Source organism: Microtus ochrogaster, chromosome 8 (assembly GCF_000317375.1).
Source record: "Microtus ochrogaster isolate Prairie Vole_2 chromosome 8, MicOch1.0, whole genome shotgun sequence".
Lineage (NCBI taxonomy): Eukaryota > Metazoa > Chordata > Mammalia > Rodentia > Cricetidae > Microtus > Microtus ochrogaster.
The window spans coordinates 36135819-36152411 of record NC_022015.1 but is presented as its reverse complement, the minus strand read 5'-3'; the positions used below and the strand labels follow the sequence as shown (position 1 = coordinate 36152411).

Sequence of the window (16593 nt, the reverse complement as noted above, 5' to 3'; positions counted from 1 at the left end):
TTTTTTTATGGTTTTTCGAGACAGGGTTTCTCTGTGGCTTTGGAGCCTGTCCTGGAACTAGCTCTGTAGACCAGGCTGGTCCCGAACTCACAGAGATCCGCCTGCCTCTGCCTCCCGAGTGCTGGGATTAAAGTGATTTGTATTTTAATAATTAAAGCTTGCCTGAAGATCAGAGTGCAAAACTAAGCCACTAGAGGCCAGGGAGTGGTGGCACACACCCTTAATCCTAGGACTCAGGAGACCTGGTAGACAGATCTCTGAAGTTCAAGGCTACCCTGGGCTATACAAAACCAATCCAGAAACAGATCCAGTGGTGGTGACTCACACTTTTAGTCCTAGTGTTTGGGAGTTACTCCGTCTTTAATCCCAGCACTAGGGAGGTGGAGATAGGAATGATCTGATCAGACAGAAAGAGAAATATAAAGCGGAAGAGACAGGAACTCGCCCTAGTGTGGAGTCTGAGGTTTGGTGGAGGCACAATGCAGTCTAGGCAGTCTGAGGATCACCCCTTCGGTTTGAGCATTGGTGAAAGGTCTCTCTATTGACTTACTGCTCTGCTTCTCTGATCTTCAGCTGTAACCCCTATATCTGTCTCTGGGTTTTATTATTCATGCTACACTTTGGGGAGTGACATTATTTTGTATGAAGAAATCTGCCCCACCATTCCTGTGTTTTCTTTCAAAGGTTGTAAAGTTTCAGAATTTCCCTGGAGGTTGTGCACATTGCTTTATGAGTGGCCGAGGGAGGATTCTGCCTTCGCCTAGGTAGGGGATAGGTAGAGGATGCTCTCCTGTCCTGGAGGCTATAGCACCAGGACATTTCTGCATGTCATATGTGAACTCCGTCAGTTGTGCTGTCCAGCCCAGCAGGAGGCACCTACTGCCAGTCTGAGAGGAACCAAATTTTGATGGTGTCCTGTGGCATGTGAAACGGTCCAGACCAGCCTGTACTTGGTCTGGTGCTTCACTGGATCTGTCTGCATCATTGGCCCTTGTCCATTCTTTGTTACCTCTTTTCCTTCATTTTTTTTTTAGACTTTTTGTATTTGTATGTTTATGTGCATGTGCCTGGGTGAATTTATAAGCACCACGTGCCCACAGGAGTCTGTGAAGTCTGACAAGGAACTTGGATCTCCTAGAACTGGAATTGCAGGCTGTTTAAGCTGCCATGTGAGTGCCAGGAACTGAACTTGGGTCCTCTGGAAGAGGAAGCCATCTTTCCATCCCAGCCTTCTTTCTCTACTCTGTTTTGTCTTATTCCTTAATAGGCGGAGCTCATTTTCTGTTTTAAGTGGGGTTTTTGTTGCTTTGTTTTTTGTTTGTTTTGTTTTGGAGATAGAGTTTCACTATGTATCTCACGCTTTCATGAAGCTCACTGTGTAGACCAGGCTGGCCTTGAACTCAGAGAGATCCGCCTGTCTCTGCTTCCCGAGTGCTGCGATTAAAGGCGTGCGCCACCACCACCCGGCCTGGATTGCACTATTTACATTAGTTTAGTTGCTATTTGGGTAAGACTCATCACCCAGCCGAGTGTGTTTGTCCTGTGCACCTGAGCTGGAGGCTGGTTTCCTGTGTCAGGTTGGGGACACTGTCTTATGCCAGAGTGGATTCTGTAGTCTTTGTGCTACGCCTCCTGTTCCCCAGCTGTGTTGTTGGGAGTCTGTGTGTCTTTGCTAGTTCTCTTGACAGCCCATCCTAGTGACACAATGGTTTAGAGTCTCCTGGGAAGAAGGTCCTCCCATGCTGGATTATTTGCCTCTCCTTTTCTAACCAGACCCCCTGCCTTCCCTCTCTTCCTTCCGTACTGGAGCTGAAACCACAGTGTCTGCTGGGCACTTGGCTACCGAACACCCACCTTTTCACCTCCCCCTTTTGGAGTGGGGGATGAGTCTCCTTGTGTTACCCAGATTAGCCTTGAATGCTGTTTGGATGCCTGAGTCTTCAGTTTGGCTAGGATTGTAAGTCTGTGCTACCAGACCTGTCTATTTGGTTCTTAAAGGTCTTCTTTTTACTATGCCTTTGGACCCAGCAGGCAGAGGTCTGAGAGTTCAAGGCATGCCTGGTCTATAACCTGAGACTTTGACTCAAACAAATCAACAAACAAAAAGTGTTTCTTAGAATAGACTCTGAGTCACATAGAAAGTGAGAGGTATTAGGTATTTCCTGCTCCCTGCACAGCTGTCCCCATCAGCTGCACGCCACCAGAGTCTTGCCTTTGCTACCATCTGGCAGCCTGCTGTAGCAAGTGGTTGTTTGGCTTTGTGGTCAGCTTCCTGAACGTTGGGATTACAGATGTGATCACATGTGCTGTCTGTCCTGTGGGTTTGGACCCACGGGTGAGGACCTGGATCCGTCATCACAGACCTAAAGCTGTGTGTCTTCCACCTGCTCCTCTCTCCTCTGAGCTCCTGCTCGCTGCTGCACTTTATGTGTCTCTGTAGACAAGCCTTCCCCGGGTGTGACTGAGGTGCAGTTGCATAGAATGTGCCTTTCCAGCCTGGCTTCACACTGAGAGCTCCCCCTCCTCTCCCCATACACACCACCTCAAATGCCCACCGCCTCCTGTGCACACCACCCCCAATGCACACCACCTCCAGAGACACCACCTCCAGAGACACCTGCTGTACACCCTGCAGTTCCCTCAGTTCTGACACTCAGTGAAGAAGGCCTCAGCCTGTAAGGCTAAGGCCTCACAACTTCAGCTGCCAACTCCAAGTCATAAGCTGTCACCGACCTTGTGACCAGTCAGCTGTGAATCTAGTGTCCCCACAGTCCTCCTCAGCTTCAGTCAGTTGCCAGGACCCATTCCAGATCTCCCAGAATTAACTGAGATACATTTACTGGCTTATTAGTACAGCATGCAGGGACGAGGCCCAGCCAAGGCCATCACTCCTGTGTGCACCAGCTTCAGCCACCCACAACTTCCCAACTGTGTCCTTTGACTTTTTTGTGGGTTTTGTTGTTTGTTGTTTTTGTTTATTGAGATAGGGTCTTTTCACAGTCTAGTCTGGCTTCAGCCTCAGCGTCCTAAATTCTGGGATTCCACATGTGACCACCACAGCCCACTTTCTTCAGTTTCTTGTGAGCCTTCATGATGCAGGCAGGCTTTAGTCTGTGGAAGGCCAGCCTCCGTCTGGTCCCTTTGTAACCTTGGCAGCTGGAATTCTCTCATAAGCAGACCCCATTTCCAGGCTGTCCCCTCAATGGAACAAAAGATGCTCCTTCACTCAGGGCATTCCAAACTATTTAGAGGCCAGGGATGGGACTGGATGATGGCCCAGAGGTTGAAAGCATTGACTGTTCTTCCAGAGTTCCTGAATTTAATTCCCAGCAAGCACATGGTGGCTCACAATCATCTAGGATGGGATCTGATGCCCTTTTCTGGCCTGCAGGCAAACATGCAGACAGAACACTGTATACATAGTAAATAAAGTAAATCTTAAAAAATATTTTAAAAAATTAAATTTAAATAAAAAAGAAACCAGAGACGGATGTTGTAATTAGTTCACAGTACCACTGCTTCTCTTAGAAATGTGTTCTAAGTCTCCTCCATGTCCTTGTGGCCTGAGAGCTCATGTCTTTTTAGCACTGACTAATATTCCATATCCTGCTGTCTAGAGGCACCCATTTGTTTATCTAAAGGATGTCTTGCTTCCAGGCCTGGCAGTTATGAATGAAGCTACTATAGACAGCTATGTGGGGGCTTTGTGAGGACCTAGCTTTCCAGCTCTTTTGGGTAAATAACAATAAGTGCACTTGCCAGATCATACAGCAAATGGATTCTTATGCTTAAGAAGTCTTCTAGGCGGTTGGCACCACTCTGAACTGCTCTGGCCTTGAGCGAGTCCCCACGGCTACGTCATCAGCAGAGTCCAGAATACTCTGCCAACATCATAGGTGTGGGGCTTTTGGTAACTGGGTTAGGTTTGTTTGTTTATTGTTTTGTGTGCATGTTTGTGCAGAAGTCAGAAGAGGAAGTCAAACCCCTGGCTCTGCAGTGACAGGATTTGCAGGGACTGTTGTGAGCTGCCCATCATGGGTGCTGAGATTCAAATTTAGGTCACCATGGCTGAGCAAGTGATCTTAACCACTGAGCCAGCTTCCTGCCCCTGTGCTGTCTTTTATTTTATTTTGAAACAGGACCTTTCTGTTCGCCCTAGCTGTCCTGGAACTCACTGTGTAGAGCAGACTGGCCTAGAACTCGCAGAGATACACCTGGCTCGGCTGTGTTTTAAAAAATTTGTAGTTAATTGATGGCATGTTTTCTCAAGCACCTTTTCGTGACTGTTCTAGATGGAGCTCCTTTAAAGAATACCTTTCAAAACGTTCATCTCTCAGGACTGGACAGTTGTTAGAAGCCCTGGCTGCTCTTCTGAGTTCAGTTCCCCGCACCACATGGCAGCTCACAACTGTCTGTAAGTCCAGTTCCAGGGCGTCAAACACCCTTACACGTACATACATGCAGGCAAAACACCAGTGCACATTAAAGGAAAGATGTTGATCTCCAGTTGTTCATTGCTACTTGTAGCAGTTACGTTTCTGTTCCTGTGATAAAACACCGTGAACAAAGGCAACTTCCGGAAGTAGTTTGGTGATAGTGGTGCAGGGTGATGACTTATGGTTCCAGAAGGACAGTCCATAGTGATGGGGAGGCATGGCATCAGGCAGCCAGAGCAGGAAGCTGAGAGAGCAAGCTGGAAGTGGAATGAGCTCTCAGAGGGGTTTTCTTTCTTCTTTTTTTAAAAAATAAGATTGGTTGTTTTATGTTAGTTTTGTGTTACTGTCACAAATTTCCGGGGGAACTGACTTATGGGGAGAGAAGTTCTATTGGTTCAGTTTCAGGGGTTTGGGTCCTTGATTGGCCCTGATGCTTTGGGTCTGGGGTAGGCCCACAGAGCATGGCAGGAGGTGGAGGATGCTGCTAATTTTGTGGCTGTTGAACTTGTTGTTGTTTTTGTTTGTTTGTTTTGAGACAGGTTTCTCTTTGTAGCCCTGGCTATCCTGGAACTCACTCTTGTAGACGAGGCTGGCCTCAAAGTCAGAGATCTCCCTGCCTCTGCCTCCCAAGTACTGAAATAAAAGTGAGCCCCACCACCTAGCGTTTTGTGGCTATTGGAAAGCAGAGATGGGAAGGGACCGCCCTAGTGACCTGACTTCCTTCTTAGCTCCGTCTCCTCCACTGCATAGCCTGTCAGTGCTGAGAGGCAACCCTACCTTTGATACACACTCCTCTCCTGAAGTAAGTGTCATAGGTCATTGTGTGTGACTGTACCAGAACACTTGAGTCTTGGTAAGTTGTAAAGTATAGAAGTCTATTCCATATAATTCCTGAGCCTGAAAAGTTCAGGATCAAGGTATCATCCACTGTTGGGGACAGAATAGAAAGGAGAGGGCATGTGTCAGAAAGGTCACCTCTGGCACTTCCACAGAGCACATTAATGTGTTTGTCAAAGGCCGATGACCTAAACACCTGTTAGCCTCACTTCTCACACTATCAGCGCTGGCTGTGTCTGCAGCATGGCTTCTGGGGGACATGAAACCCAGGGCAGTCAGCTAGGCAGGCCTTCTCTCTACTTGAAAAGGGTCCCTCCCCCTTCCGTCATCCCACAGGCAACATAAGCTCATCTCTCTTCTATCAACTCTAAGAACTTGGTGGGGCTCCCGGAAGTAAGCATGGTGACCGGCCCTCTGGAAGCTGTCCCTGCTGAACCACCCAGTCTCTTTAGTTATTCGTCGCATTGCTGGCTTTGCTGTTCACACTGGCTCCAGGCTGTCAACTCATGTGTCCTCTTGGCTGAACTCTGCTCTCCTGGCTGCTGTCACAACCTCCCAGGCCCTTTAGAGTCGAGCTAAGAGGAGCCTGTGCTTTTCTCTCTGCCTTCACGGGTGTCCTCACCACTGGTGCTGGAACTGAAATCCAGTCTTTATCACTTCTGTAGCTATACCTTTGGAGGTCATCTGGGTATGGTTGGTTTTTGCTATACGGTATTTCATCTGCTGTCATGGTGACTTAGTTCCTAGAAGCACCCAGGCCACTGGTATTGGATGCTGGGTGGCCAACATAGGCTTGAAAGCCTACCTCTGCTTTCTCTCAGCTTCATGCCTCCTTCCCAGGAGGCCAAATTCCCGAGCCTATCTCTGTCCCTCACTTAGTGGCCTGTTTCTGGGGACAGCTGTTAAAATCTAGCCACCTGCTTTCTGTCTGATCTCAGACAGTCTACCCTAAAAATCAGTTTAGCCCAGGCTAACCTCTGTTTTCCTTCCCGAGTCTCCCAGGTGCTAGGATTACAGGTTGGAAGGTCTAGTGTCTCAGTTTCTTTTAGCCTCTGTGTGGGTGCTGCATTGTGGGTTTCCAGGTAGTACAGGTGAGAACACAGAGCTCCCTCACAGCTCCCGGCCATACACTGTGGTCTCTTGTTAAAGCTTGTTAGGTGTCTCAGCCGTCCACCCTCTTCACTTCAGTCCCTTGTCACTGAGGTCAGATTTGCTTTCATGACTTCCATCCTTTGCCCAGCACTTCCTGAACATCCATTGTTTCCGTCACCCGTAGCTGTTAAATGCAGATTCCTGGGCTAGAGAAGGCTTAGCGGTTAAGAGTAAGTTTGGTTCTCAGCAACCACGCAGTGGCTCATAACAACCTTTATTTTGACTACAGCTCCTGGGGATATGATGCCCTCTTCTGGTCCCTGTTTATCCCTGCACTCACATGGCAGACGCATATATGTTACTAAAAATAATAAATCATTTTGTAAAAGCACAGGTTTCCTGCATCCCCTAGACCCCTGCTGGTGGGTGCTGACTGGGCCCTGTGGCCTGCCTTCCCACAGTTCCCAAGGATACTCTCATTGTAGGCCTCAGACCACATACTAGCTTTGGTACCACAACCTTTGAACAGACTAGATTCCGATGGCACCCACTTTCCTGGGGACGCACGTGGAGCCAGCTTTGCCCTGGACAAGACAGTTCTCATTAGTCACACCTAGATGGGACGTGACTAGCCTCTGAGTCGTCTCTGCTTCTGCAGCTTTGAGAAGCACGGTTTGGGAGGTCTAGTGGGAGGCCCAGCTGTTGACTGTTTGGAATGGTGTCCTTTTCAGTGTGGTCTCAGAGGTGGTTTGCAGCATATGCTACTTGGGTACACTTTTCCTTGAGCCCCTGGGGCTGCCCTGCTGGCTGCCGACTCCCAACGTCAGTGGGAACTGAGGACGGAATGCTGTCCTATAAATTATTTTCCTGTTTCTTCTGTCTAGCTCCTTCTTAAGACACTCTTGTGGCTTTCTGCTGTCTCATAAATGACCAGGTGTGATGCACTGCCAGCCTGTAGCTGTCACCTGAGTTCTGAGAAGTCCTTGGGTTTTCCCCGGGTTCCTACTGCTTCTATTCCTCCCTCTGGGATCCTGTCAGAGGCCCAGCTCTGTTCCGCCCTTCTGTTTCACCCCATTTTGGGTGACTTCAAGTTGTAATTGAACTTTCTTTTGGGCCCCGAGCTCAAAAATAACAACATGGAAACTTATTATTAATTATAAAAGCTTGGGCTTAGCCTAGACTTTCTCCCAACTAGCTCTTATAACTTAAATTAATCTGTTGTTATTAATCTGCATTCCGCCACGTGGCTTGGTTACCTCTCCTCTGTACCATATGTCCGTGTCTCACTGGTGTCTCCACCTCTCTTCTCAGAGTCCTCTCTCTCCCCAGAAGTCTCGCCTAACCTCTTTGTGCCTAACTGTTGGCCATTCTGTTCTTTATTAAACCAATCAGAGGGCACCTTGGCAAAGACACATCTTCACAGTGTAAATAAATATTCTGCAGCATCAAGTCCTCCTCACCTCTGGTTTCCAGCCCTGTCCTGTGCTCTGGAATGTTCAGTCGTCAGTAGACTTCATCTCAAAGTTCCTCTGTTCACACCTGCCTAGACTGTTTCCATGTTATCTTGTAGCTTGCTGTTGCTTGTCATCTGAAGGTTATAGTTTTCTAGATATGACATTTATAGATGCTCACTGCTTATCTGGAAACTCTCCTCACTCCCTCCCTCTTTCTCTGCCTTCCTCCTTCTTTCTTTCTTTCTTTCTTTCTTTCTTTCTTTCTTTCTTTCTTTCTTTCTTTGTTGGGTTTTTTGTTTTGTTTTTTTGTTGTTGTTTTTTGAGACAGGGTCTCTCTACGGTCCTGGCTATCCTAAAACTCACTATATAGACCAGGCTGGCCTTAACCTTACAGAGATTCTCCTGCCTCTGCCTCTGCCTCCGCCTCCCGTTGCTAGGGTTAAAGGTGTGCCACCACATCTGGCTTCCTCATTTGTTTGTTTATGAGGCAAGATCTTGCTGTCTAGTTCAGGCTGGCCTTAAATTCATAATAGTGCTCCTGCCTCAGCCTCCCTAGTGCTTTAAGTAAAGGCATGAGCCACTGTACCCAGCGTCTTTTTGCCTTTTCTGTACCCCCTGCCCCTTCATGTGGGGAAGAGTATGAGCACCCTGAAGAGATCCAGGAGTGCTGACAGCAGGGCCAACCTGTGTGACTCCCTGAATCCTTTCCTGCCAGTGTCCTCTGTCCTCCCTGGTGCCCTTGCTCTGCCTGGTCATCTGCTCTTTGTTCTCTGCCCTTTGCCCTTTGCCTCGTGCTTCTGTGATAGAGTGCAGACTGCCAGTGGACTCACAACCCTATACTGCTGAATGTTCAAGACATTCATCCTAGGAGGGCTAGGACAGTCATTTTTCTCAGCCAGCACGAGTACAGTTGGAACATCTTCCACACCAACAGTGGGAGATGGCAACTCATGGATCCTGCTCTGCAAGGCTGGCTTTGACCTCAGGGCGCTGATCGGTCCTGCCATATTGCCATGTGTGCTTGCATGAAACCTAGCCCATGTGTGGATGTCCTTTCTCTTAGGTATTGCTGGAGGAAGCAAAGGACTTGCTTTCTGACTGGCTGGATTCCACAGGTGGCAGTGAGGTGACTGACAATTCTATTTTCTCCAAACTGCCCAAGTTCTGGGAAGAAGAGTTCCACAGAGACATGGAAGCCCTGAATGTGAGTGTCTTGGATTGCCTGGTCCTTGCTTTCTCAGGCCAAGCCCTGCTTTCCAAGTTCTGATTTTGGTAAAGCCACAAAGCCTGTGATCCACAGTGTCTTCATTTTGCAAGCTCGGTGAGTGGTTAAGTAAACGTTGAACTTGAATGAGGGGTGAGGAGATGTTTCTCCTTGTTGAGTGGTCTCGTGTGTATTTCCATGCCTGGCACTTAGGGCTTCCTAGAAAAGAAGTCAGAAACCTGGAGTGGAAGCCAGCTGTGGCAACACACTCCTGTGTTCCCAGCACTCAGGAGGCAGATGCAGGAAGATCTCAAGTTCATGGCCAGTCTGAACTGTGTTGTGTGATCCTGCCTCAAAAAATAAAAAAGCCTTTAATCCCAGCAGTTGGAAGGCAGAGGCAGATAGATTTCCCCTGATCTCCAAAAAGAAAAAAAGAAACACAAGCAAATGGGGGATCAAGTGGGATGAAGGACTCTGAGAGGCAGGACAAGTCCATGTCACAGTTTTCATGACTGCCCAGAGGCCAATGTCAGGTATCCTAAGCGTCCTCGGCCTGCTGGTCTAGACAGGGAAGGACAAGTCGTTCAGTCTTCCCTGTGTTTCCTTTCCTGCTGAAACATTTTTCTAGCCCTTTCCTTTTATTTTGAAACAGGGTTTCGATGAGCTCTCCTTGTGGGTCTTGAACTTGTGATCCTCCTGCCATGGTCCCCCCAAGTAGTTGGGATGCTGTGTCTGTGCTGTTGATTCTGGCAGTCATGTGGTTTCCAGGGAGTGTACTCAGTGGAGGCTGAGGTCTTGAGACTGGTCGGGAGAAAGCGCTGACACTCTGTCCCCACAGGTTCTCCCTCCTGATGTCCTGACCCGGGTCAGCGAGTATGTGCCAGAAATTGTGAACTTCGTCCAAACGATTGTGGACAATGGTTATGGGTAAGCATGAGAAACCTCCCCTCCCCTCCCCTGAAGGCCAGTCAGCTCCACGGGGAGAGTCTAGATGCGGGGCCACACCTCCCTCCTCAGCACAGCACCTGACTAACTCTGCATTTCACTGCAGCTCTGCTGCAAGAACTTGGATTTCTATAAGGATGGTTCATGACATACACAGTACATGCCATTCTCACACGCGTTTAACTGCGAAAATTGAGTCAGGAAGCTAGCTCCCAACAGCCATTCTTTTGAATGTCGGGAGGCCTGTGCTCAGGTATCCTAAGGCTCCTCCCCCTGCAGGCCCCAGACTGGAAAGAAAGGTCTTTCTGTCTACCATGTGTCTCTTTTCCTGCTAAGTCAGTCAGGGTGGGGAACATCATGCTACTGAGCAATGAGAATTCTTAGTGGCCCAGTGTCCTCTCCTGGCTGTTACCAGGAAGACCTGGCCCTGTTTCTGCTTGAAAGCTTTTAGAGTTAGGGTTAAGTCATTGGGGCCAGAGTGGCATGATAGTAAGCTTGGACACTGCAGGGTGTCCTGGAAACATCGTTACTATTCAAACCCTTTGTGTGTGTCCTGTTACCTGGCTGTGATTTTAGTGCAGACATTACCCAGCTCAGGCTTACTGCTACAGCATGCTCGATATGCTAGAAATGCTGACTGACATGTGTGGGAACTTGCCCACATTGCCAACATTAGGATGAGTTATGGATGAGGCCCTGGTGCTTCAGGTAGCGCTAGGCGCCCACTGCTGCTGCACTACTGGACCTGGCCTCGGGTCACTTCTCTACTCGTTGGCTGCACAGGCTAGAGAAAAGAGGACTGTTGACGGTGCGTGCTACAGAGCTACCTCCAAAGTGACAGTGCCACCTCACCCCATGTGACACACGGCTGCAGGGCATCAGGAGACACTGGTCCAGCCAAGTGGCAAGCCTGAGTCAGAGAGGACACTCCTGTGCTAGAATATGCTAGAGATACATGGAGAGCCATGACAGGATCACAAAGTAGATAGAATACACACACACACACACACACAGAGAGAGAGAGAGAGAGAGAGAGAGAGAGAGAGAGAGAGAGAGAGAGGAGAGAAGGTGTGTCATATCTGGTTGCGAGCTACAGTGCACCAAGCAGAGGGTCTGTGTGGGACACCCTGCCTGACACTGAGGCTGGCCATCTCTGCCTCAGGCAGCATCCCTGTTGTTCCTACTCAGCCCTTGCAACTCTGGCTTCTGACCTGCTGCAGGGGGCAGAGACTTGGTGGCCTTGGTCCTTGGCCCTTCCCAACCCTCCAGGCTTTCCCATCAGTGCTGTGGTGTGTCTGAGAGCACCTTTCCTCTTATTTCCAGCTATGCTTCAAATGGGTCAGTCTACTTCGACACAGCCAAGTTTGCTGCTAGTGAAAAGCACTCCTATGGGAAGCTGGTGCCTGAGGCCGTTGGGGACCAGAAAGCTCTTCAGGAAGGGGAAGGTGAGAGCTCCTGCAGCATGTGTGGAAAGCAAAGCTAGGCTGCTCTTCCTCACTCACAGCCTACACCAGGTCTCTACCTCTGGGTCCTGGTGGGTGCCCATGTACACTTCACAGACAAATGGAGAGCAGGCTGCTTCCCCTAAAGGAGTCTCAGGGTTTTTCTGCTCAAGATGGTGTCTCTTAAGAAACAGAAGTTAGCACTGCACTGAGAGTCCTGGGCCTTCAGCTGCTGTGGCAGGCACTTGTCAGAGAGGCCCTGGCCCTGGCCCTAAGCTATTCTGATGGGGCATCTGACACAGAGGCCTCAGGTCCTGCCCTACTGTGACAGAGTATATGACTTAGATGTGTGTGCAGTAATGTGTGTTAGGCGATCTTTTTTTTTTTAAGATTTATTTATTTTTACTTATTATGTATACATACAGTGTTCTGCCTGCATGTATGCTTGAGTACCAGAAGAGGGCACCAGATCTTATTACAGATGGTTATGTGCTGGGAATTGAGCTCAGGACCTCTGGAAGAGCAGTCAGTGCTCCCAACCTCTGAGCCATGTTTAGCATCGTGTTTAGCGATCTTGTTTCAAGTGTTTTAAACATGGGTGTCAGCGTTTTCCTGGATCAGGCAGGATCACGTGACAACATTGTTCAGAAGTCTTTACCCACAGTGAAGATAAGGACCGTCTCACAAAACCCAAGGTTGAGAAAGCACACCATTAAGATGAGGAGAAACTTTGATGCCAGATATATCTCCCACTGACCCCTTATTTCTAGAGGTTGAATTAGCCATGAAAATGTAGGCTTTGTATAAAAATATCATCCGTGGGGCTCTATTCTAAAGAAATATCAGAATTTGAAAAAACAGAAAATAAAAAAATTAGAAAAAATCTGGGTGGTGGTGACGCATACCTTAAATCCCAGCACACAGGAAGCAGATCTGTGAGTTTGCGGGCATCCTGGCCTACAGAGTGAGTTCCAGGATAGCCAGAGCTGTTAAACAGAGAAACCCTGTCTCAAACCCTACCCCCCCCCCAAAAAAAAAAATCAGAATTGAAAAGTTCAACAAACAAAACACGGAAACCTTGACAAGAGAGAAGCTAAGCCAGTTCAGCATTGATACTGGGCCCGGTGGTGAATAGGTGTCGTGTTCAGTATTAAAGAGGTGGCTTTATAGTGATAAAGCTGAGAGGGCTCCGGGGCCAGACACCAACACAGCCTAAGCAGCCTTACATCCTTTGCAGAAACACAGAGGCTGGGAGGCAATGGTTAACAGCGGAACAAAATTTCAAATGTATTAACAGGCATGGTTGAAGGAATCAAACTGCATCTTTCTCTGTTTAAATTTTGTTTTTAATGTATATAGTATTTGCTTACATATATATCTGAGCACCATGTGCGCCTGGTGCCTGAGAAGGTCAGAACATAGGGATGTCGGACCCCCTGAAATTGAAATTACAGGTGGTTTTGGACTACCATGTAGGTGCTGGGAACCGAAGCCAGGTCCTCTCAGAGAGCAGCCAGTGCTCATAAACACTGAGCCGTCTCTCCAGCCTCTGGGATCTTTCCTTTTAAGCCCCCAGACCACAGGCCAGGTACAGAAGAAAGTTTGAGAGTAGTCCCAAACAATCCTTTTATTGTCCGACCAAGGTGCAAGTCTGCAGGCCTTTGTGCTACAGGGATGGGAGACTGGCAAGCTATCTGAGGTTTCTACTCCTGAGTCCCTCAGAGGCACGGGAGGCAGGTGTAATGCTGGCCACCGAGCATGTGTCAGAGGCACAGGAGGCAGGTGTAATGCTGGCCACTGAGCATGTGTCAGAGGCACAGGAGGCAGGTGTAATGCTGACCACCGAGCATGTGTGGCTGTGAATAAGCCAAGAGAAAGGAATGAGCCAGGCAGTCAGGCAGAAAACTAGCAGAGAGGGGCAGTGCATGGAGAGCCAGCAGAGGAGCAAAGGTAAACGCAGGTTAGTGGAGGACTTTGTAAGCTAGAAGCTGGCTCTCCGCAGACAGAAACATGAAAACCTGGCTGCCACCTAAAGTGCGAAGGAGGCCAGCTGAAAGAACTGATGTGCAGCCTCAAGAACTGTGGCTCTGGCTGCTTCTTGCTGACTGGAGCCAGGCTGAGGTCTGTCCTGGGTGCCTCATGTATCAGCATTTCTCTTGAAAAGATTATTTTCATTCTGCAGATGAGCACACCAGATTGTCTCTGGGCCAGGAGGTGATGGCAAAGTCCTGCCAAGTGTTCTGCCTTCATTGCATGTTCCGCATCTGGAGCTGGTGTTGTAGGATGCCCTAGTTGTGCCTCCCTCCCCCACAGCTCAGGGTCATCAAGCCTGGGCACTCAGTTCCTGAAAGATGGAACTGCATTCAGATCCCAAGTTAGCAAGTGTCCTTCCTATTCCAGGGCTTCCAAAGGACCCCCTGGATACAAGGATCAGGAACATGCTTGCAGTTCAGGGCCTAAGTCTGGGGTGGAAAAAGGCGTTCACTCTATCCATTCACCTAACATAGGCTTGTTTATCCATGTTGGGGACCAAATTCCCCTCTCCACAGCAGCTCTATCTACAGGTCCTTCATGTACTTGGTGACAGTGCTATCCTCTTGGCTCTCCAGCCATCTTTTACTTGTGTGTTGCTGTCCAAGTGCCTCTGGCTAATGGTTCCCCCCACTACCCCATGGGGGTCTCAGAGGACCTGCCTGGAAATGCACCCAGCAGGCACCTTGCTCACCTGACTGAGGCGTTCACCTGGTGCTTTGGGACTGCAAGAGGGAGTGTCACCACTGACCTCCGCTTCCACAAAGTGGTGCACAGCAACTCAACCACGCCTTCGCGCTTCTGGAAACCAGCGTACTGGCAGCTATGTGTGTTGTTGACCCTGGGTGCACCAGTGAGCCGCACACCTTAGCTTCAGCCCAAAGTGCAATAACCTCTCCTACAGATATGGAGTTCAGAGCTGAAGAGGCAGGTGTATCTCTAGGACTGCAAAGTAGCTGAGACCCTGGCCCAGAATCAGACTTAAGAGCTGATAGGTAGTGATTGCTGTTCATGTCTGTCACAAGTTAATTGGTTAATGAGAAAGGTTGGCCATAGACACACAGAGTGGCTATGAGGTAAGGTGCTAACGCTCCTATAGGCACCTGTAAATGACCCTGCCCACTTCTCTTAACCGTTCACATTCACAGGTGACCTGAGCATCTCCGCTGACCGCCTCAGTGAGAAACGTTCTCCTAACGACTTTGCCCTGTGGAAGGCCTCCAAGCCAGGAGAGCCATCCTGGCCTTGCCCCTGGGGAAAGGTGAGTGAGCCACTGTTGGGATCAGGGACAGTGAGAAGTGGTGGTGTCACAGGCTGCTATCATAGCTTTCTTGGTCCTCTAATAGGTAGCTCTGGCGATTGGGTGGGTACTGGGGCCAGACCAGGTGTCAGGGCAGTGAAGAAGAGCTGCAGGCTCACAGATGCTGGGCCTCTAAGTTAGCGGCTTATCTTCTCAGGACTCGGTTTCCTGATCTCTAAGTGGGTGCAATCCAGTTAGTTGCCTCAGGCTTCTGCTCTGGGTGTCTATGCATGTTAAGTTGATGTTGTTGGCATTGGAAATCCAGATGACTATGTGACAACCTTGTGACAAGTATTGTGTGTGTGTGACTATTTGCCACTTGTTGAGTGCTTGGGGATCTAGAAATAATTCCCAGGATTTAGCTAAGCCACAGCCACAGAGATTGACTTTGAACTGTATAAATAGATTCTCCTTTAGTTTGTCCTGTGAAGATCTGAAACCACTGCAGTGAGATTCAGAGGATTAAAGGTCATTTCCTTGAGGAGTAAAGTCCTGGGCAGGTTTGGAGTGGTCAGCAAGGCCCTTTGTGTCTCTCTAGGGTCGTCCGGGATGGCACATAGAGTGCTCCGCTATGGCAGGCACACTCCTGGGAGCCTCAATGGACATTCATGGTGGAGGGTTTGACCTCCGCTTCCCCCACCATGACAATGAGCTGGCGCAGTCAGAGGTAGGTAAAAACAGGTTGCTGTGCTAAAAAGGGAGCCCGATGTCCTTCCTGCTCTGCTGTTGAGACAGCAGCAGCACCCGAAGGAAGAGCCTCCTGATGAACTTGACTTCCATCTTGGGAACTGAGGGAAAGTTGTGTCCTAATCATTTTGGCTGAATCCCAGTGGTAACAGCTTGGCCTTCGGTAACAGTCAGGCTTAGGGTCAAACCAGTTGTATCCTGCTGTATCCTGCTGGCATTGTCACCAGGGCATTCCCTTCAAGCCCCTGGTGCCCCCCCACTTAGAAGAGCGTCTACCTCATTCACGGTGCACACAGCAAGACACCATGCATTCATTGTCCAGAACCTTCTGACAGGTGAGGCCTCACTACAGCAGCTAAGCCTTCCTCCTGTCTCTTTGTCCTCAGGCTTACTTTGAAAATGACTGTTGGGTCAGGTATTTTCTGCACACGGGCCACCTGACGATAGCAGGCTGCAAGATGTCCAAGTCACTGAAAAACTTCATCACCATTAAAGATGCCTTAAAGAAACACTCAGGTAAGCAGAACTCCTGCAGGAACCCACGGTGCGGGCACCGGCAGCTGCTCAGGAATAATGGTGGCCATGTGTCTGCTCCCCAGCTCGGCAGCTGCGGCTGGCGTTCCTCATGCACTCTTGGAAAGACACACTGGACTATTCCAGCAACACTATGGAGTCTGCACTTCAGTATGAAAAGTTCATGAACGTGAGTACCCGGTTCTTGCTGGAGGTGGAGGGCATTGTGAGTGGTGTGGGTCTTCTAATATAAGCCAGGGCACAGTGATGCCATTTGGTGCCCCTTCCTGGAACTGATAGCTGCAGAGTGAAGGCCATGTTCACATGTGGGACCTTTCATTCTGACTCAGGCTTCCTGCCCTGGGAGTTGTCATATTTCTGTCCCAAGGAAGAAGTGTTCTATGTCTTTTGGACCTGCGTGTATTGTGCTGTCAGTTCTCCCCTCAAGTGACAACATTTCAGTAGAATGTCAAGTCTCTCTAGGTAGAAGGTTCTTCAAATGCCATTAACCTGACTTCTATAACTTTAGGAGTTTTTCTTAAATGTGAAAGACATCCTCCGAGCTCCTGCAGACATCACTGGCCAGTTTGAAAAATGGGAAGCTGAAGAAGTGGAGCTCAATAAGAAGTAAGGTGGAGCCTTTTCCTTGGGG

General features: G+C 49.1%; 1 protein-coding gene across 3 annotated transcripts in view; it reads left to right on the top strand.

Annotated features, from left to right (window-relative positions):
* Cars (cysteinyl-tRNA synthetase) overlaps positions 1-16593 on the top strand; it is a 56347-nt gene that overhangs the window by 25924 nt on the left and 13830 nt on the right. For all 3 annotated transcript variants that reach the window (XM_005351584.2, XM_005351585.2, XM_026781467.1), the window contains 8 exons: positions 8883-9023; positions 9862-9950; positions 11292-11413; positions 14590-14702; positions 15280-15408; positions 15815-15944; positions 16028-16131; positions 16471-16568. In XM_005351584.2, coding sequence (XP_005351641.1) covers positions 8883-9023; positions 9862-9950; positions 11292-11413; positions 14590-14702; positions 15280-15408; positions 15815-15944; positions 16028-16131; positions 16471-16568 — 926 coding nt within the window. The remainder of the gene's footprint in view (positions 1-8882; positions 9024-9861; positions 9951-11291; positions 11414-14589; positions 14703-15279; positions 15409-15814; positions 15945-16027; positions 16132-16470; positions 16569-16593) is intronic.